At 39.3% G+C, this 23110-nt stretch overlaps 1 protein-coding gene across 1 annotated transcript in view; it reads right to left on the reverse strand.

Annotated features, from left to right (window-relative positions):
• Nucleotides 1-211: 211 nt before the first annotated feature.
• PTEN (phosphatase and tensin homolog) overlaps nucleotides 212-23110 on the reverse strand; it is a 102074-nt gene continuing 79175 nt past the window's right edge. Inside the window, exons 6-9 of the mRNA XM_065407616.1 lie at nucleotides 15307-15448; nucleotides 12669-12835; nucleotides 2545-2769; nucleotides 212-677 (exon numbers count right to left, since the gene is read on the reverse strand). Of these exons, the coding sequence (XP_065263688.1) occupies nucleotides 495-677; nucleotides 2545-2769; nucleotides 12669-12835; nucleotides 15307-15448 (717 nt within the window). The 3' untranslated portion in view covers nucleotides 212-494. The remainder of the gene's footprint in view (nucleotides 678-2544; nucleotides 2770-12668; nucleotides 12836-15306; nucleotides 15449-23110) is intronic.

A 23110-nucleotide genomic window follows, 5' to 3' on the forward strand; every position in this document is an offset into this window, starting at 1 on the left:
AGAATACATGCATTAGAATGTAGTACAACCCTTTAGAAACTTCTCTTAGCCAACTGCGGACTTATCTGTTGCCACTTAAGTGCAAAGGAAGGGGCAGGATGTGAACCTGTATATCAGAAAGCTTTCCCCCCCCCCCAACTGCAGTTGGTGACCGACACAAAAGGAAAAATTCCTACGCATACACATCAGATCTGTCTCCACTTTTATAAAACTGGAATAAAATGGGAAAGTGCCATCTTTATATTTCCTAATTGAAATTTTAATGTCCTTTTGACACAAAAAGGTATATACATAACATAGCTACGTAACCTTTTTCAACTGGACAACAAGTGTCAAACCCTGTAGATTTATAGGGCAAAATAAGATTGGTCAGGAAAGAATTGTTCCTATAATTGGTAATCTGACACAGTGTTCTATTGCCATTTGAAAAGGTCCTTTTTCAGTTTATTCAAGTTTGTCTCTTTGTGGGGTTTTTTCCCAGATAAAAAAAATATTCAGACTTTTGTAATCTGCGTATGCTGATCTTCATCAAAAGGTTCGTTCTCTGGATCAGAGTCAGTGGTGTCAGAATATCTATAATGATCAGGTTCATTGTCACTAACGTCCGGTGTTACTGAAGCAGAACTGCTAGCCTCTGGATTTGATGGCTCCTCTGTTTTTGTGAAAAATAGCTTCACCTAGGAAAGGAAGAAAACAAAAAGTTAATATAGTCTGAGCTTTTCTTTCTTAAAGTAGTTGAGACAATACAGGCCAAGCCTAAACTTGGAAGGCTTTGCTAGTATAGCTATACTGGTAAAGTGCTCCTACTGTAGACACAGTTTACACCAGAAAGCTTATTCTAGCTCTGCCTAGTGAAATAAGTTAAGCCAACAAAAGCACAGTATTGCTGGTAAATCTGCACCTACACTGGGGTTTTTTGCCAGCATGGCTACGTCAGTCACAAATCATACCCCTATTCAAAATAGATATAATGGCAAAAAAGTTTGTAGTGTAATCTTGATGACAGTATTGGCTTTAGAGATTGCCAAAACACATAGGTCCTTTAAAATCATTCTACCATGTACATTTGTTTAAAAACCTCCAACTACATACAACCTTCGATATTAAACTTTTGGCATACAAAATTCCAAGTCCCAAATCTAAAACACTTACAAATTTTTCAGTAGCACAAATGGTAAGAGTCATGAACCCATGTCAATAAACAAGTACCTTAGGAAGGGACCGTTAGGCGTTCCCACCACAATCATAAGCAATAAGAAACACCCAATTACAATCACTATTGTGCCCTTCGTGGCACTATTAATTAGTCACTACCAATTATCCTTTTTCCCTTTACCCATCTTTATACAATTTATATATCAGTGGGTATTAAATACTGGTTAAAACAGATGGATATTGTAGTGATGTTTCCAAATAGCAGAAGCATCCTCAGTTAAAAGTAGTCTTATGGCTAGAAAGATAATATATAGAAATGGCATCTTCTTCCACAAATACACTCCCCATGAGGATTCAGTCATGTCTATTCACTTAAAACAAGGTTGAACACTGAAGTAAACAGTGTTAATTAATAAAATTACAGTTACGTTTACACTTGGGAACTGAAATGAATTAATTTACTAGACTTGGTTTAAGCACAAGTGGTTCTGTACATGCATCAATCATTTGTATTCTGAATCACTGCAGTTAGCCATATCACCATCATTCTTTAGCACTCTTCTAAACCTTTTCAGTTGCAATACCTCTTCGGTTTCAAACAGCTCCGAGAGCAATAGATTCCAGAAAACTACTAAAAGCAAGTTAATCCAAACAATATTTGGTCACATTGTTCTGTGATCCCCCATAATTTTCATATTCCTTCATTTGTGGGTCATTTGCAGAATGTGTGTGTGGGAACAAAAGTTTTATAAGCAAGTAAGAGTACCAAAGGGTTCTTGGAACCAGACATTTCTTTAATGGAGACAAGGACTTAAAACACAAGCTTCCGAGTGACATGAACAGAATCAGATTATGGAACAAATGCTGAGACAGGAAGCAGAAAGTATGCAATCCTGCACACCAAGGAACTCAACTCATCAAATATTTAGGGTAGAGCTGGTGGATCCACTTGTCAGCCCATGAAGAGGAAATACAAGCAACATAGAGACTATTATATCCCTGAGGTTTCCTACTTGCTGCTAGAGTAGATATGTCAAGTTTGAGTGTTTTAATTTTTCAGACCATGACCATATTCATAATTTATGCTGTGTAAATTGATCAAAGAAACTCTTCAGAATTAAAGACAAAAGTTACAATTAAAAAAAATGATATCTTAACTCCTGAAAAATCTACCACCTTCTTTTGCAATAATTCCAGAATCAGTTACTGAATTCTTAAACAGATAAACTTAAGCAATGACATATCCAGATATATTACTTGCCTCAGTCTAGAAAGTTATGTAACAAATGGTTCCTAGATAAACATGTTTTGATAATGCAGTATATATTAAATAACTACACGCAGCTCTTCAAAATTCTGTTTATTCTATGCTCTTTAAAAAATACTTACCTTGAAGTTTGGAGAGAAATATCTGTTGGCTTTGTCTTTATTTGCCTTATCTAGATCATTTTTTGTTAACGTAAGGATTAGATATTCCTTGTCATTATCTGAGCGTTCTGTGCTGAAAATACCATCAAGTTCCTGATCTCCAACTAGACTCCCATTTTCTACTTTGTCTGAATTTTCATCCAGTCCTATGAAGAATGTATTTACCCAAAAGTGAAACATTTTGTCCTGTGGGGAAAAGCAAGCTTGCTTTAGTATTTACAGATGGTATATTATCTTATTTGAATACAAGCATCATCTGGTTTTTAAAAATTGATGAGTTTAACAATACCAAACCATGAAAGGCATAAAAATCTAGACAATACTACATCATTGGCACATCAACTGTCAGGAAGTAGATTTTCATTAGTCTTCCTACATAACATACAGATCTTATCTATATTAATCACCACATGGATTTTCCTCAGGTAATCAAATAATTTTATTTTTTTAAAAGGGTCTTTCATAAACCAAAAAGGCTTCAATAAATTAAATGGCCAAATATACAAAATGGGAGATTAAAAACTTAGTACAAGTAGCAAAAACTGCCAAGAAATTAGTTACCAGGCATATAAAACAAAAATTTATTTTGTACACAGATACATACAGTAGCTGCTTCCTAACAGACAATCCTTACCAGGCTACTTGGATCAGTAGCACTGATAGTCAGTGAAGGACATCTGTTTTAATATTTGTAATTTAATTAGTGTTCCATTCAATAGAATGTGTTGCTTTTCTTAATTTTATATGAAAAAAGTTTTGGTAAGAAAGAACACTTAATACGGAAAATATCTGAAAAGGATTAATTTTATTCCCTCGTGTAGATCACCTAAAAGCAAGTGTTTGCTAAGATGGTGGGGGGGAGGGAGGGGGAGAAGGGGAAAAAGAGAGAGAACAGGAGGTGAGCCCCTGGAAAAAAGTATTTGCAGACCTTCTGAAAAGAAAGGAAAGTAATATACATGTTTATTGAGATGCCCAGTTATATTTGCTGGCATATCTACTGATCAAATCAAGGTTGAAACATTCTCTCTTAAGCATTCCAAATGATCTGCCTTTGACAGTAAGCAGGGAATAGTTATTACCTGCAAAAAAGTATAAACCACTTTATCTTGCACTGCAGTGTTCCAGTATGCACAAGCAAACAGATGTAAATATTTAATCCAAATCTCAGACTGATTTATACATTCACTGATGTAACATACAACTAATAAGTACCGATAATTTATGCTCTTGATTTTAATTACAGGTGTTGTGGGATACTACTGCAGATGCCTGTTTTTTTCACATACATTCCTAGGCAAGCAGCTATAAAGATGTTCTATCCTTTACTGGGTTAAATCTCTGATGAAAGTTAAGATACTATTAAACTTAACCTTTATAACCCCTTAATATATGTAATGTCCACATCTGGTTTTCTCCTCCATACTGGCCAACCAATACCAGATCTTCAATGCCATTAAAGTCTGGGTCCAGACTCTCTCTAAGATTGCTTCTCTCCCTGAAACCCACCATGACAAATTTACTTCCCTTTTGAATCCCCCCCCGCCCTTCTGACATAAAACTCAAAACGGATTTTACCACCTCCAGAGCAAAATGCAGAGCAATTTTTAATATTTCTACAGCCCTTCCCATAATAGTTATCCTGAAGAATGAACTGGCAAAATGGGGGGAGGAAGGGAGCGAGAGGGGTGTGTGTCCACAAAAAAGCCATGGTCAAGCATTGAATGGTGTTATACATGAGTAGAATTGGGATTGGGCTCCTTCTGAACAAATGAAACTATGTATTTTTAGTAGTGCCCATATAACATGATGGAATCAGATACATTTCTAACCCCCCCCCCCCAAAAAAAAATGCCCAACCCTTCCAGACCACACCACAGTGCTGATGATTTGGAAGGGTTGAGGGTAGCACAGAAGCTGCGGTGGCTCTTCACCAATTCAGCATTCCTTATGCTGCAAGAATCTTTCACTAGGTTTGTATTTCATCTCTGCAACTGTTTCATTACTATTTTACATATACATCTGCATAAACACAACCTCCCGTGCATGTGTATATATTCGTCATTATGGAGAGATATACCCACCTTCAAGGAAATTTGAAATCAAGGTTGGATTTGCAGATCCCTAACTGGGAGACAGGTGGCAATGAGCGTCAAAATTGCTTTTATGTACAATTAGCTAGAGAATTATCACTGTCCTCTAATTAATGTACCTCACTGATGTCATCTATGCCTTTGTGGATCTCCCAACTGGATTACTGGAATGCACTGCAAGTGGAGTTAGCCTTGAAGACTCAATATATTGCAGAACATGGATCCCCACTCAGTCAACAATATCAAACAAGTATACATCATTTGTCATCCAAAGGCTGCATTCATTTTCTTTAGCTTCCAGGTGAAATTACATATGGAAATCTACAACTTGAAAGTCATGTGTTGTCTGGGTCTTGGATACTGGACAGAAACTCTCCTACATGGCCAACATTTTAGATTAGCTGAGGTGATGGTGAACAATCACTAGATTAAGATGTTTGAACTGGGGGCACGTCACTCTTGGAACTTGGGAACTAGGTCCACTCCCCTGGTCGCTCTGAGCTCAAATCCACTGGATCAGGCTTTATGCTATGCCCTGATGGCTAGAGCCCTGTGCGGATACAAAAATTTGTATCTGCATTTGATACATGATCCACATAAATTGTCCGTGGATGCAAATAACCACAGATATTTGCGCATTTGCAAGGCTCTGCTAACAGCTCCACAGGTCACCTCACACCAATAACGCAGGGCTGTGCCAAACCCTCAAGCACCACCCACTTCTCCCCGGGGACCGCCCACCACCCCTGTTGTACCGTCTTCCCTGCTCCAGGCAGAGAGACTATATCCTGGGCCCTTGTGTGCAGCGCCACCTTCCCATTGGTGCTCAGACACCCCTACACAGCTGCAGTTGCTCTAACACACAGCTGCGCTTGGCTCACTGCGCAGGAGCACACGGTCGCATTCCCTTCTGGGAGTTGTAGTTTACCTCCTCCATCCAAGCAAGCAGGGGACTACAACTCCCAGAATCCCCAGTGGGCTATTGCTGCTGCTGCACGATTCAGAGAGCTGAGCTGGAGCTTGAGATGTGTGCTGCAGAGCTCTGTGCAGATACAAAATTTGTATCTGCACCCAAGCTGCGATCTGGAAAAATGGTCTGCGGATATCCGCGGGTATAAAGCGGATATCCGCAGATTTGCATGGGCTCTACTGATGGCCATCTCCATTTGATCACATCTTTAATCCTTTGCCTGTGTGGATGGTAGGGCTATTCAAGGAAGGTGTCCATTTGACTTGTTAGTTTTCAATGTTCTTTAAACTTTTTATCCTGTACATGTTCTTGGAGCTTTTAAAATAGGTACAAATTGAGAGAGAAAAATGTAAAGTCTTCTTTCTAGAATTGCATATGTAAAAATATTTTAATTTTGACATTCAGTGTCTACACAGTACTCTTAAAAGATTAAGAGTGCTATGTGGTATGTTTCCACCACTTTTAATGCTAGGGTCATTTAGCAATCCCTCTTCTTTATAAGGGACTATTTAACAGTTACATAACTTGACAGGAAAACTGACAAAATATCTTCATTTCATAAAATACGTTGTCCTTGACGTAGACAATATTCAGCGGTTCTGGAGCTAAATTAACTCTTCCAAGTTACTGAAAATGCTCTTCAGACACATCAAGGAGAAAGTTAACTGAAGTCTATCAGAGCAAGTGAAACTTATTTTTAGTAAGGTACAGTGTTCAAATAAGGAAAATTTACTCACCTTGGACTTCTGCTTCTTTGACCATACCTTTCAGGATTCTCAAGCTTTAGCACCTTAGCACAAAGTGGTAGAACTACCTTAATTAGTAAGATTTATTTTAACCCTTACAAAAGCAACTGCAGTAGAATGTGAGCCAAATCCCCTACTGGACTTTAAGTGTCACCCACTTCCATTTATTCAACTGCACAGAAGGCAATGTTTCCAGAAAGGTAAGGCAATTCAAGATGGCCAATAAAAATATATGCCTGAAAAATAAACAAGACCAGGTCTGGGGTAGGTATCTCGCAAACACCCTAGGAAAACTGATGCAAAGAAGTCATTTAGCATCTAGCAGTGACCTTATCTTCCTTAATTGGTCCATTTAAAACCTGGAAGCAACGGACCCACCTTTTGCAGGCTTCCTACTGCCAATATACAGTAGAATCTCAGAGTTATGAACACCTCAAGAACTGAGATTGTTCGTAACTCTGAACACAACATTATGGTTCTTTCAAAAGTTTACAACTGAACACTGACTTAATAAAGATTTGAAACTTTACTATGAAGAAAAATGCTGCTCTCTTTTTTTTTTTTTTTTAAAGTAGTGTACATTTAACAGTACTGTATTTGCTTTTTTTTTTGGTCTCTGCTGCTGACTGATTGCATACTACCGGTTCCAAATGAGGTGTGTGGTTGACTGGTCAGTTCATAACTCTGGTGTTCGTAACTCTGAGATTCTACTGTACTTGAAGACAGAAACCAGGGGCAAAACACCAGGAAAAAATTTCAGTTGACCAATAAGGGATATCATTAAAAAAAATCATCTTGGGTGAAGGGAGAGTGGCCTCCACTACCTTGAAAACAAGGTCTAAAGCATGGACAGTCTGAACTGAAATTTTTTTTGGAGGCCAAATGTAAGCAATGATGGATACTTTCTAAATCTGTGGTTAAAAGACTATAGAACAACTTTGCAAAAACCGATGGAAGCATTCTTGAAGCAGGCAATGGTAGTGGTCTTGCTAGTGATCAAGACTTTACATGGTTTTTAGTTTAAGGCAAGTGGGGTTGTAAGCAATGCAAGATGCTTGCCTTCCTTCTCTATTCTCTCCCTTTGTTTGTCTCCCCCCTAACCCCATCCCATCTCTTTAGTATTTGAGCATTTAATCTTTCTTCCTTTCTATCTGCAGGAACAGAACAATCTTAATTAGCTTTACAGGGTCTTGTGTATTCATATGCATGTGTGTGTTCATAAATATTAAATGTGTGTGCAAAGAAACTGAGGAAAGGCTAAGATGACACAAATTTGGGGAGGGGGGAAGGATAGCTCAGTGGTTTGAGCACTGGCCTGCTAAACCCAGGGTTGAGTGTTCAATCCTTAAGGGGGCCACTTAGGGATCTGGGGCAAAATCAGTACTTGGTCCTGCTAGTGAAGGCAGGGGGCTGGACTCGATAACCTTTCAGGGTCCCTTCCAGTTCTATGAGATGGGTATATCTCCAAATTTTGTATTTCTCTCAAAGCTGCCAGTTTTATGGCCACTGTTACTGCTTCTGGGAGTTCCATAGTCTAAGTGCAAGCTCCTATTAAAGGTCAGTGTCCTGCACTCACCAACTGGATGATAGTTTCATGGGAGATCATGGCCATGAAGAGAGGTAACCTATGATTTAGTAAGGGTCAAATCCCATGGAGGATTATGAATATCAGCAACAGAAGGCTTGAACTGCATTCTGTTTTAATGGGAAGCCAGTGCCCAAAGAAGAGTACCAATGAAGAGTTAACAGCAACCTGTGTTGCTGACTTTTGTACCTGTTGGAGCCCTTTCAGGTTTTTTGCTTTATACCTATCTATATAAAGATAGATATAGATATATAGAATTGGTTGCAACAATAAAGTTTGTGTTCACTACTGTGGCCAGCTTTGTTTCAAATAGTGTGGACAATGAAGGATGAAAGTGGGCATTTATATCATGCTATTTAGGCATCCAATAGCACAGAAGAGATAAAAAGCTGTGGACTGATTTACTAATCAGAGCTGATGCTCTTGATAATGGAGAATGCTAGAGAGGCTACAAGTTGTTCAAAGCATTTCCCTCTTACTATCTCCTTTACCTTGCCTGGGTTCTGCTTTAGCCAGCTGCTGAATTTAGCTAAGTACTGAGAAAACTGGGAATTTGCTATCTACATCTGACATACAAGTTGCGCTGCTGGGTGTCTGCATACTGCTGGCACTTCAGCTTGTGTTGTTTCACCAGCTCTCAGTGGACTGCTGAGATTTGAATAATAAGTGGAAGATTACTGAGCCTTATGGGGCTCCATGTTACAGAGCGTTACAGAACTCTGGAAGTGAAGGAAGTGTTGCCATGACTAACAGAGTTTGGTTTGTTAGGAAGGATATGAGCCGTTTCAGGGGTCTTCTGCTAACACTGCAGTTTCTTGAAGCTGGGACAGGAGTATTTGGTAATCAGTAGTATCAAATGCCACAGATCCAGAACAAGCACAGGTGTACTTCCCTTGACCATGGAGAGAAGGTGGTTATCAAGCAAGGCAAAAAATGCTATCTCAATACCCTTCCCTGAAGCCTTAGAGGGGATCCAGGACACTAGCAGTTAACAAGCAGTATTGAGTTCATAAGTGCCAGTGTAGACAAGCCCTGAGGTTGAGCAGATGCAGTCTGCATACAAAGCAATTCAGAGTTTGGAAAAGACCTACAGGGCCTCACTTCGTTGCCTTCATGACAGAGGAGAAGAAACTCTTGTCTTCTACACAGCAATGGAATACCAAAACTATCTGTACCTATTTTTTTGCCACTAATATTCAAGTTTTCTTTCTTCACTCATTCTGCTGCTCCTTAACCTCTTGGATAGGTAGGCTATCAGCAAGTTTGTAATTTGGCAGAATCTAAGGGCCTAAGTGCTAGTCTACACTGGCAGCACTAAAGCACTGCCGCGGCAGCACTTTAATGTGCCTTGTGTGGTCTCAGTGCAGACCCACCTCCAGGAGGGGTGCGGCTCCCAGCGCTGGTGCACTGTCTACACTGGCGCTTTACAGCACTGAAACTTCCTGCGTTCAGGGGGTGTTATTTCGCACAGGTACGAAATAATACCAAAAATAAGAATGGTAGTGCTTCACACCCACTTTGCACTGGTGTTAATGGCTACACAAGGTGTAGAGCAATCAACAAGCGGGACAAGAGTTTCGGGGAGCAGACCATGGTGATTTCTCCTTGCAGTGCAATGGGGAGAGGTTTTCCGCCAGATGCAGGAAGCAGTCTGACCAGGGAAGTGGGTCTTATTTCTTGGCATAGAGTTTTGTCCTCCCTGGTTCTCATAGACTCAGACTTTAAGGTTAGAGGGGACCACTGTGATCCTCTAGTCTGACCTCCTGCACTTTGCAGACCATAGAACCTCACCCACACACTCCTAGACCCCTAACCTCTGGCTGAATTATTGAAGTCCTCCAATTATGGTTTAAAGAGTTTAATTTACAGAGAATTCACCATTTGCACTAGTTTAAACCTGCAAGTGATCCGTGCCCCAGGCTGCAGAGGAGGGCGGAAAAGGGTTCTTGGTCTGTGCTGAAAAAAAGCACTGATAAGAGTGCCATGGAACCTACAAATTTAGTATTATAATTGACTGTGCTGGAAGGAAGCACAAAAGATTAACAAGTTACCCAACAAGAATCACTAGAATCCTGAAGCAATAGCAGATGACATGCTGGACCTCGTGGGGGGCACCTTGGCTGAACAGAGGCAATATAAAAACATTCACATCAGTTTGGAAGGACAGCAATTATACCAGGGAGGAGCTGGCATGAAATGACCAGTAGGGTGCCTGGCTTACATTCAAACTTTCACCCAATTGCTCTCAAAGGTTAAAAAAAAAAAAAAAAAAAAGCAAGAGTTCCAAGCTTGTGCTAAAGAGCTAAGATTCAGGCATGAGAACTGTGTACATATAATATTATAAGAGAATTTTTTAAATTAAAGTTTACATTTAAAATACATTTCCTTATACTTTAAGACTCTTCTAAGAGGAAACCACAAGATAAATCTAGTAAGACAAGGATACTGCTCCTTCTTACCTCTTTTCAGAGTAGCAGCCGTGTTAGTCTGTATCCGCTAAAAGAACAGGAGTACTTGTGGCACCTTAGAGACTAACAAATTTATTAGAGCATAAGCTTTCGTGGGCTACAGCCCACTTCTTCGGATGCATAGAATGGAACATATATTGAGGAAATATATATACACACACATACAGAGAGCATGAACAGGTGGGAGTTGTCTTACCAACTCTGAGAGGCCAATTAAGTAAGTGGGGAAAAAAAACTTTTGAAGTGATAATCAAGCTAGCCCAGTACAGACAGTTTGATAAGAAGTGGACAGTCTCTACGCAAAAGAATTAATGGACACAAATCTGACATCAGGAATCATAATACTCAAAAACCAGTGGGAGAACACTTTAACCTGTCTGGTCATTCAATGACAGACCTGCGGGTGGCTATCTTACAACAGAAAAACTTCAAAAACAGACTCCAACGAGAGACTGCTGAGCTGGAATTGATATGCAAACTAGATACAATCAATTTAGGATTAAATAAGGACTGGGAATGGCTGAGCCATTACAAACATTGAATCTATCTCCCCTTGTAAGTATTCTCACACTTCTTATCAAACTGTCTGTACTGGGCTAGCTTGATTATCACTTCAAAAGTTTTTTCCCCCCACTTAATTGGCCTCTCAGAGTTGGTAAGACAACTCCCACCTGTTCATGCTCTCTGTATGTGTGTATATATATCTCCTCAATATATGTTCCATTCTATGCATCCGAAGAAGTGGACTGTAGCCCACAAAAGCTTATGCTCTAATAAATTTGTTAGTCTCTAAGGTGCCACAAGTACTCCTGTTCTTCTTACCTCTGTTTTCTTTTTTATTTCCCATATGTCCACCTTTCTTAGACTAGTCTATACAACTGGAAGTCCCCTTGATGCTACTTTCTCCACACCTACCAGTGTGCCTTATATTCATTACTTTTTATGTTCAGAAAAGGAATTTTAAACATTTCTAGAAAATTCTGATAGCTCTCTGAGCCCTGTGTAGCTTCTCCTGAACTAAGGTGCCTGGTTTAACAGGTGAGAAATAAGAAATAGTCCCAATTAAATACAAAAGTTTAAAATTCACAACCACACCTGTACCCCGATATAACGCGACCCAATATAACACGAATTTGGATATAACCTGGTAAAGCAGTGCTCCGGGGGGGGGGGGGGGGGGGGGGGCTGCACACTCCGGCGGATCAAAGCAAGTTTTATATAACGCGGTTTCACCTATAATGCGGTAAGATTTTTTTGGCTCCTGAGGACAGCGTTATATCGGGGTAGAGGTGTATTTGTAAAACAGTAACAGAGTGAATACAGGATACATGGTGGAGTAGTACACAGGTTAACGCTTGTTTGGAATGACATGCATAATTTGTTCGTAACTTTGCCAATTGTCAGTAATCTAGTCATCCACAAATTTAGCTGATAAAACCTTTATATCCCACCACAATGTATTGCATACACGTTATTCACAGACATCAGATGTATGCATTTGGCTATAAAATGATGGCATCTCCTTGCTTTACAATCTCTTGCATTCTTGTCTCCTAAACTACTCCAGTACTATCTTGTTTATGCTTTGTCTTAACTCAGAATCTAAGCTCCTCTGGGCAGCAAATCTTGCCCCTGTATTGTGACACTGTAATAATGGCTATCAATTAAATACAGAATTGGTTATAAAAGAGTGAAAAGCAAGTGTTCCAAGTTAATCTAAACATTACCTTTTGCCCTCAACTACTCCCTCCCCTATACAGGTCAAACCAAAAAAAAACCCCAAACTTATTTTACCTCTGTCTCCTGATGAGCATAAACTAAGATCTCAGATGCCTGTTAGCACTTTAGATGCTTCTCCATAGCTTCTCTGAAAGCTAATCCACCACATAAGAGTGTACAGGCATTTTTTTTTAAAAAGAACAGGACTGCCTCTTTCAGTTAGGTATCCCCATAACTATGCTATTGCATGCATACCTCTCTAGCATAATTTTTACCTACCTTCCACACACATTATCTATCCTTCTTTCAAAAGGGTTCTCAAACTAGCCAGTATTAGTTTTGTGGCAGGAGTCAGGATTTTGGCAAACAAGACGTCAGAGGCTTCAACTCTGCAGCTACCCTCGCCACTGAAAAGAACTCCTAATAGACCCAAGCCCTACAACAGAAGCACCCAGTTCCTACTTGCACTGCACCTTTACAATGTTTCCCTCGATGGAGAGAACAAACCTTTTTCAACATCTTGTTCTGTTTGTGGAAGAATTCTACTTTGATATCACCGCACACCGGCAATGGTTGAGGGAATTCAAAGTACATGTATTTATCTTCTCGTCTTGGGGGTCCTGAAGGGGATGTAAATATCTTTACCTTTAGTTGGTATACCACAAACTGAGGATCTGCATGGTAAAACACAGAAGAGTATTATTTCACAGGTAATACCTTTTAACTGTCAAAACCTGGGTTAGACTCACAATTATCATTTACAATATGTACAACAGATTTTAAAAGTATGTATTTAGAACTATCCACTGTGATATGGTAAACAAGAAAATAAACCACCACTTTTCTGAAAGATCTTTCAAATCATTAAAGCATAGAAACATTGCCTAGTAGAATCCTGTAACTCTCGTAATGTCAGAATTTCAACCTATGATACCACAGTAAGAGGCTTAGAAGTTTATTCTACATTCTAATTTATAATAAAATTATGGTAAGAAGTGACCATGTAAAAATGGCAACTTCTTAATAGTTTGATCCCTTTGTATATTCAAGACACATATAGTAGTGTCTGCTTATTTTAATGACAAAAGTAAGTTTTCTACCTTTTAATCCTGTTTGCACTGCAGAGCCAAGACAGTTGTGCCAGAATAAACTGGATTCTATTCTGATTTACACGTAAACAGAACTGTTAACTAAATTCCAATTACTGTGTCAAAAATGTGAACCTCGACAAATGTACAGACACACTGACAATGACAACAGGGCTATGAAATCTGAATTAATCCGGCCCACAGAAACTTTACTGCTAGCAACGATCCATAAAACATTTGCAATTTAACTTTTAACTCAAGTTAAGTCTGCAGGGATAGAAAATCTTTTTTACTTGTAAACTAAGCATACTTGATCTAGAAATTACTGAAAGAAAAACATGAAATCCAGCAACTTTATCACAATCACTTTTAAGACAAGAAACACACTTTAGGTCAAATCCTATCCGTTAATATCTAATCCAGGCTGTTCACTGGGCATCTAAGGGATTGGGGAACTTGACTGTGAAGCAACTTTGAATCTATTATTGCAGCCTCAGAATTTTAGAGTCTACAGCCAGAGCACTCTAGCTACAGGGCTGAATAGCATGACACTTGCAACTGCATCTCCTCCCTCAAACCCTCACATACAGGGTCTTCAAATCCTGCCACCACCACTCTTTCTGCAGAAAAACCACATTGATCCTGCTGAGTCAGGGGCCTCAGAACTCGTGGAAGGGGTGGTAATATTTAGCTCTTTATGCCTGTTGAAGTTAATACCATCACAACAGGTACAAACCGAACATACAGAGATTCAAGAAGTAGTCAATTACAGGTTTGCTACCTGAAATGCAATTTAAAACCTCATAGAAATCACACTTTTGTGAGGAAAACACATTGTGGTATTTCAATGCATTTGTCTAAGTCATTAACTCACCAGGAGTAGACGTAATAGAGAAGCGTATCAAAAAGTACAGGTTTAAACTTATATGCAGATTACTAATGTAGAAAGCCATCTAAGGATAATTTAAAAACTTAACATTAACTTTTTGTATGATGAGGCCTGAATTTTGCTGAACAGATATTTGCAAAATATATCTGTGCAATCTTCACTTTACCATTTTGGTGGTTTCTCTTTTTTGTTTGCAGACAGCCTCCTCCCTTCCTGTTCCTGCAAATCAAGCTAGTTTTTAGGTATTGCTATAAAAACCTGCACTTGGTTACTTTTTTAAGTCTATGTATGTTCAGGTTGTGTATTGCAATGGCATTAGTTTCAGTATACTGCCCTTTACAGTAATTCCAATACCGAAATGATAGAAAGCAACATTTTTGTACATTAATAGAAAATGAATGCATGCTACCATGCAGTCATTACTTTGAACTGCAGTCTCAAAGACAAAGGTGAATACAGATTTTCATTAAAGAAGAAATTGTCAGGTGACTTGAGTTGCTTTCCAATATACAGCCTATTCGCAAATCAGACAGACTTACATCTGGCTAGATATGTTACTTTATAAGCCTCTGAAATAAGCCCTTCCTTCAGAAAGAAGCAAATAGACATAACATATCCAATAGAATCACATATTTTAGAGACCACCGAGAAGAAAAATGTCATGAGTTGGTTCAACAATCATGGGGATCTCATTGCATTTGAGAGTCTATGTACCATTCACAGAACCAAAACTTTATTTTTCATCAGTAAGTATTATTTCAGTAATGTTGCTGTGTTTTAAATTGACTTTTGTAGAACCAAAACAATGCATTTTTAACTTCTCAACAACTTTAAATGTTTCCCAATTTAAAGTTTAATGAAACAGCACCTGTTTGTAAGGTGGTGTAAAACAAATCCCACACAGACTACCTGGAACTCTTGCAAGGATGAAAGAGTGCATAGCCCCTTCCTACCAGGATTTGAACCCAACAGATTCCAAGACTCTAAACAAAGTTCTTTATACTGCTAAGACATCCTACTGCTTAAAAAGGTAAGTTGGCCCTGCTATGTAATGGCATTAGTATGTTGCCTCAATCACAAGGAGCTACGTAAGTTAACTATACACAAATTCAAATACCTATACATTTTAGCAGATAAGATCCATTAATATGGAGTAAATGGTACTTACTGCAAGTTCCGCCACTGAACATTGGAATTGTTTCAAACATCATCTTATGAAACAGCAGTGCCACTGGTCTATAATCCAGGTGATTCTTTAACAGGTAACTATAGTAATACACATAGCGTCTCTGACTGGGAATAGTTACTCCCTAAATAAAGAGAAACCAAACTTCAAAAACAATCCAAACCATTAGTGTTCACATTAATTGGCTCCTGCCTGTTAATAATTCAAGTCAAGCAAATAAAATCAGTTCTAAGTCACAGAGGACACAAGTTCAACATTTATGCATCTTATGGTAATATCTTCATTGCTGGAAATCGGGGCTGGAAAAAGTTACCCCAAACCCATTAGTGGAAAGACTAAATGCACTAGCCAAGGGGAAAAATTGCCTCCAAACTAATTTCCTGGTTGGAGGTCGGGGGAAGGAGAGGTGAAGGCGTCCTCTATACATTTTTTTCCTCAGAAAATATCCTGGCTTATTCATTTTTGGTATTTTCAGAACAAAATTCGTGTCAAAACATGGTCAATATTTTCCCTACAGAATTATACAGTTCAAACATACTATATTGTAGATTGTTAACTTACAGTATACGGATTCAGACAGAAGTAGTACATATTAATAGTCACATTCCAATAAGAGAAAACTAGCTATAATTTTTTTCAGAAAGGTCTTTTGCATGTATATATATGTCCACAAACATTTTGGTCTCAGTAACTAGTATGAAGCTGAACATGTTAATTTAGGAAACATCTCAACTCTGAAGAGGCATGCAGCATTTGGCCTGAAAGTACTTTTTGTAGGTCTGCCAATTAATCACAGTTTTAATTGCGCTGTTAAACAATAACAGAATATCAATTGAAATTTATTACATTTTGGATGTTTTTCTACATTTCCAAATATATGCTTTTCAATTACAACACAGAATACAAAGTGTACAGTGCTCACTTTATGTTTTTTATTACAAATATTTGAACTGTAAAATAAAATATTTTTCAATTCACCTCATACAAGTAATGTAGTGCAATCTATCTATTGTGCAAGTGCAACTAACAAATGTAGAATTTTTTTTTTAATATAACTGCACTCAAAAACAAACCAATATAAAACTTTAGAGCCTACAAGTCCACTTAGTCCTACTTCTTGCTCAGCCAATCGCTAAGACAAACGCGTTAGTTTACATTTATGGGAGATAATGATGCCTGCTTATTTACAATTTCTCCTGAAAGTGAGAACAGACGTTCGCACAGCACTTTTATGGCATTGCAAGGTATTTACGTACCAGATATGCTAAACATTCATATGCTGCTTCATGCTTCGGACAATTTGTGACTGAACTCCTTCAGGGAAAATTGTATTTCTCCTGCTCCATTGTTTTACCCACATCCTGCCATACAAATTTCATGTTATGGCAGTCTTGGATGACAATCCAGCATATGATGTTCAATTTAAGAATACTTTCATTGCAGATTTGACAAAACGTAAAGAAGGTATCAATATGAGATTATCAACCTTCTGTTGATGGCATCTGACTCAGATGATGAAAATGAACGTGTGTCAGTACATACTGCTTTGGATCATTATTGAACGGAAGCCATCATCAGCAGGGAAGCATGTCCTCTGGAATGGTGGCTGAAGCATGAAGGGGCATACAACTGTTTAGCATATTTGGCACGTAAATACCTTGCAATGCCGGCTACAACAGTGCCTTGCGAACGCCTGTTCTTACTTTCAGGGACATTGTAAATAGGAAGCAGGCAGCATGACCTCCCATAAACGTAAACAAATATGTTTGTCTTAGTGATTGACTGAACAAGAAATAGGACTAAGTGGACTCTAGTAGGCTCTAAAGTTTTACACTGTTTTGTTTTTGAGTGCAGTTATATAAAAAAATAATTCTACATTTGTAAGTTGCACTTTCACAATAAAGAGATTGCACTACAGTACTTGTATGAGGTGAACTGAAAAATATTTATTTTCTCTATTTATTTTACAGTGCAAATATTTGTAATAAAAATAATATAAAGTGAGCACTGTACACTTTGTATTTTGTGTTGTAATTGAAATCACTATATTTGAAAATGTAGAAAACATGCAAAAATATTTAAATAAATGGTATTCTATTAACAGTGTGATTAAAACCACAATTAACCATGATTTTTAAATTGTTTGACAGCCCTAATTTTTGCCTTTATAAAAATGCTGCAAAAATACGGCCTTTTACAACTCCAAATGTTTCTATACTACATACAATAGATTTTTTTCCCCTATGGTACCTGTACAATGGATGTTTGCAAGTAGCTGTCAGACAACTCAGTCTGATGACAAGGTTTTGACTTCAGGCATCACCTCAACAGCTGCTTTATCAGATCCATTTCTTAAAGAAGCTTTTAAATATTTTCCTAATACAAGACTGGACTTTGTTTAAATTCGGAAACATAACCCTTAGCCTAAAAATGACTAACATGCAGCTTGGCAGAGCTTCAGAAGGGGGGAGGCTACATAGAAAAACAGATAGGAAAAAGTTTCCTCTTCTACTTATATCATCTCCACTCTGGAACACACACTTTGTACAGGAATCTCTCCAATCCTTACCAAGACAGGTAACATTGAGACCAGACCGAGGAAGTAGTAGTTATATGGTAATAGTTGATACTCTGAACGCTGTATCAACTTAGGCACAAATATACTTCAAGTAGAGTAACTCCTCGCATAACACTGTAGTTATGTTCCTGAAAAATGCGACTAAGCGAAACAATGTTAAGCGAATCCAATTTCCCCATAAGAATTAATGTTAATGGGGGGGGGTTAGGTTCCAAGGAAATTTTTTTCATCAGACAAAAAACTATATATTATATAGATATACACACAGTATAAATTTTAAACAAACAATTTAATACCATTCACAGCTATGATGATTGTGAAGCTTGGTTGAGGTGGTGAGGTTAGAGGGTGGAAGAGGGAGGGACATTTCCCAGGGAATGCCTTGCTCCTAAATGATGAACTAGCACTCGGCTGAGCCCTCAAGGGTTAACAATTGTTGTTAATGTAGCCTCTCATCAAGGCAGCACGAACAGGAGGGAGGGGAGACAGCATAGCAGACAGAGACAGACACACACCTTGTGTGTGGGGGAGAGAGAGATGCACACTGCCCCTTTAAGTAAGCTGACCTACTCTTAAGTGCATTGTCTTTTTAAGTGGATCAGGAAGTTGAGACAGCAGCTGCTGCCCCAAGCTCTCTGTCTCTCTCCGTCTGTGTCCCCCCCTGCTCTATATGGAGAAGGGGTAAGCAGGGTGCAGGAGCAGGGGGGAGGGGGACACCCTGATATTAGCCCCCTCCCTTTCCCCCCTGCACAGCAAGCAGGAATCTAGGAGCAGCTCCAAGGCAGAAGGAAGGAGCAGGGCCGCCCAGAGGATTCAGGGGGTCTGGGGTCTTCGGCGGTGGGGGTCCCCGCCGCCGAATTGCCGCCGAAGACCCGGCGCTTCGGCGGCGAGTCCCGGGGCGGGAGGACCCCCCACCGCAGGTCTTCAGGGCACTTTGGGGGTGGGTCCCGGAGCGGAAGGACCCCCCGCCGCCGAATTGCCGCCGAAGACCCGGAGCGGAAGAAGCTCCGGGGGCCCGGGCCCCACGAGAGTTTTCCGGGGCCCCCGGAGCGAGTGAAGGACCCCGCTCCGGGGGCCCCGAAAAACTCGTGTGGGGCCCCTGCAGGGCCCGGGGCAAATTGCCCCACTTGCCCCCCCCCTCCGGGCGGCCCTGGGCAGGAGTAGCACCTGGCAGTGGGGGGGAGGGACAGCTGAACTGCCAACAATTGATAGCCTGCTGGGCAGCTGCAGCACAGGGAACTTAGGGGAGCGGGGAGCTGATAGGGGGCTGCCGGTCCACCCTGGTTCCAAGCCCCCACAAGCTAGCTGCAACGGGCTGCTCTTCCTGCAAGCAGTAGACAAAGCAGGCGGCTGCCAAACAACGTTAGAAGGGAGCATTGCACAACTTTAAAAGAGCACGTTCCCTAATTGATCAGTAACGTAACAACGAAACAACGTTAACTGGGACAACTAAGTGAGGAGTTACTGTAGATGGTGAACCACCAATCTTGCCAAGTGGCAGCTTGGCACATCTTGGAAACAAAGACCAATTTTCTTTCAGCCCAGACAGCAATTATGCCTCAAATCAACAAGGCTCTTATTCTCAAAGGACAGGGTCTTTATGCCTCAAGTCCTAACATACTGATAGGTACACTAAACTAAAATGGAATATCAATTTTTTTTTGTTGCCTTCCTGAGGACCTTAAAGCAGAAGGGGAAAAAAGCAGAGATTTGCTTAAGTGGTATAGTTTTATGGGGAAAAAAAAAAAATACTTGAGAGTTTTAATCAAGTCCATGGAATGTCTGCTTATCCTTATTAAAGAAAGAGTTATGACAAAAAAAAAAAAAAGGAGAAATCTATTAGGGTGGATTAATTTTAATCATGATTTCAATTGGCAAACACGGAAACCTTGATTTAAATAGATTTTTATTTTGTTTTGCATTTGTATTTGAGTTATTTTCCTAAAGAAAGCTTGATAACCATCACAACACATTGATTTGCAACTAAATAGAGCTTTTGCACTAAATTTAGTGTTTCTGTTTGCTAACCAAGAGGACATGCTATATCTATGCAGTTAAGCAATTAAAGTAAAAATTAAGAATCTGAATAAATTGGGGTTATTTGGTTAGAAACTGGTAAATGAAGCATTTCTTATTTACTATTTTTATTTGTGTTTTTTGTTAAGCTCTATTTGGATAGAAATTAAAATTCAATTAAAATGTACAAAAAGTTCATTTTTTATTAATTAAATGAAACTACCTTTATGTGCTGGATACATTAGAAAAATGTTTATCAAAAATGTGTTTTGCATTTAAAACTAACAATTATTAAACAAAAGAATCTGTAGTGAATGAATTTAACAGTTTCTGATCACTGCGCCCTTCAAAAATTTTAGAACTAGTAGATCTTCTCTCACGCCTGGTTTTTATTCAGAGACTGGAAGAGGAAAACAAGCTTTCCTGCCTTTTCAACACCCAAATGGTTTCTTAACTTTTACTGAACTAGTCAGCGAGCTGAACTAGTTGAATAAACTAAAATAAAGAAAATATTCGCTTTGCACCTGCAGATGAGGCTACTGATGTCAAAAAGCTGGTTTAGCACTTCAACAATCCCTCGTACCAGGTGCTTAGCTAGTGACTTCCACCAGTGCAGTGGTCTGACTTTCTTTAAAGGTTGGCAGCAAATATATACAAAATAATTTTTAATTAATTCAAATGATTAACAAATTACAATAAATTCAGGCCTTAACATAGGTTGTCATTTCAAATTTAATTATAACTAGGTTAGTTTTAATAAAAAATCCAATTTAAATTTTAAAATTTGATTTAAAAAATATATTTTTTCCACCTTGATATCTATATCATTCCTTAGAGAAGCTGGGTGTTTTCCCAATAGACTAGTTTATTGTATGGATGCTAGGCAAGTGTATGCCCACAGAAGTAGATCTACTGAAACGTGTGCCAGAGTTTTGAATTCACTGATATGGTCTTTCTACACCAGTACCAGAAGACAAAATAAACCGAGATTTGAACGCAAAGTTCCAACGCTGCAAAATATTGATATGGAGCATTTCTGCCCGGATGGTGTTCCTGAGCTGACTCTAAATGTGCTGATGCTCCTTACCCCTTTACTTTTGCACCATAAAATGGACAGTATGTCATGAAAAGCAAAACCCGCACGTTTTTTTCCGACACTGTCCCTCTAGTAGCTTCTCCACTGGGGTAGCACGACCAACATCAAAAGCTACAAGCATTGCCAGATTTAACACAGGATATCACCCAAAGATTGAGTACAATATGTTAATCAGAACATAATTCGTACCCATTGATCTATTCAGACAGAACTATGTTTAACAATCGTGACATCAACTCCACTGGCTCAAAGAGCCGTTCCTCCAAAGACAGGAACATCAAGATGTGGACAGACGTTAAAAAGGGCCCTTGAATGAAACATCCCAAACTATAACACTGTCATGGTTGCTTCCATCTGGGACCAAGTCTGCACCTACTAGTAGTGCAATAGCTACTATTAGGGTATATCTACACTACGGGATTAATCCGAATTTATATAATTCGAATTTAGGAAACCGATTTTATAAATTCGAATGTATTCGGCCACACTAGGCACCATTAATTCGGTGGTGTGCGTCCAAGCTACCGTAGTAGCATCGATTTCCAGAGCATTGCATTGTGGGTAGCCAATAACATTGAATTGCCAATAACATCGAATTGCGGCCACACTAACCTTAATTCGGATTAACAATACCGATTTTGACGCTACTCCTCTCGTCGAGGAGGAGTACAGAAATCGAATTAAAGGGCTCTTTAATTCGAATTAAATGGCTTTGTTGTGTGGACAGGTCAAGCGTTAATTCGAATTAAAGCAGCTAAATCCGAATTAAAGTCGTAGTGTAGACCAGGCCTTAGACTCACCTCTGAGAAGGCACTAGATGTGGATGCCAGTGCCTCTATTTATGAGAACATGCAGGAAAGTTCCCTGGCTTCACTGTGACAATGATGCTTTAATGTCCATCTTAAAATCGCTATGTGCAATAAAGCCAGGCATTCCCAGATCAACCACTGGTTGAAGCATTCCAGATCTCTTTGTAATTACAATAAGGAGGAAGTAGATCTCCTGAAATAATTATTGACTCTGAAAAGTATTGTTTGTATGAATACATTTTTTATGCTGAATTTTAGAAAGCATTATATTCTGGTATCCTAGGTCCAAGAGTAGAGGATACATGATAAATCCCTTTTCCAGGGTGTCAAACATACAGCTAAGAGTAGCATAAAATTCCTCCTGGGTAGCTGTACTGAATCTTTACCTGTAAGGGGTAAGAAGCTCAAATAACCTAGTTGGCACCTGATCAAAAGGGCCAATGAGGAAAAGAAGATACTTTCAAATCTGGAGGGGAGTGGGAAGGCGTGGGGGGGGGGGGGGGGGGGGGCGGGCTGATGCTCTCTTTGTTTGTTCCCTCTTTGGACGGGGAGAGAGACCAGGGCAGGAAAAAACATCTCCTACTAAAAACATACCTGAAATGAGCATCTAAGATTACAAAAATTGTAAGTAAAGCAAGGAAATGCGTTATTTTTTGGTTTAGCTTGTGAATTTTCCCTATGCTAAGAGGTAGTTTTATTCCTGTTTTTTGTAACTGTGGTGTGATTCTTTTACTATTTTCTTTATAATAAAGTTCTTCTTTTGAGAACCTGATTGATTTTTAGTGTCCTAAAAACCAAAAGGGTTTGGTACCTATTGGTTGGTATATTATTCTCAAGCCTCCCCAGGAAAGGGGTGAAGGGCCTTGGGGGAATATTTTGGGGAAATAGGGACTCCAAGTGGTCCGTTTCCTGAATTTTTGTCTAGATCACTTGGTGGTGGCAGCAAAACCGTCCAAGGACAAGGAAAGGATTTGTGCCTTGGGGAAGTTTTTAACCTAAGCTGGTAGAAATAAGCTTACCATAGAATATCAGGATTGGAAGAGACTTCAGGAGGTCATCTAGTCCAAACCCCTGCTCAAAGCAGGACCAATCCCCAACTAAATCATCCCAGCCAGGGCTTTGTCAAGCCTGATCTTAAAAAACTCTAAGGAAGGAGATTCCACCACCTCCCTAGGTAACTCATTCCAGTGCTTCACCACCCTCCTAGTGAAAAAGTTTTTCCTAATATCCAACCTAAACCTCCCCCACTGCAACTTGAGACCATTACTTAGGGGGTTTTTCATGCGG

The sequence above is a fragment of the Emys orbicularis genome, chromosome 7, assembly GCF_028017835.1.
Source record: "Emys orbicularis isolate rEmyOrb1 chromosome 7, rEmyOrb1.hap1, whole genome shotgun sequence".
NCBI classification, from domain to species: domain Eukaryota; kingdom Metazoa; phylum Chordata; order Testudines; family Emydidae; genus Emys; species Emys orbicularis.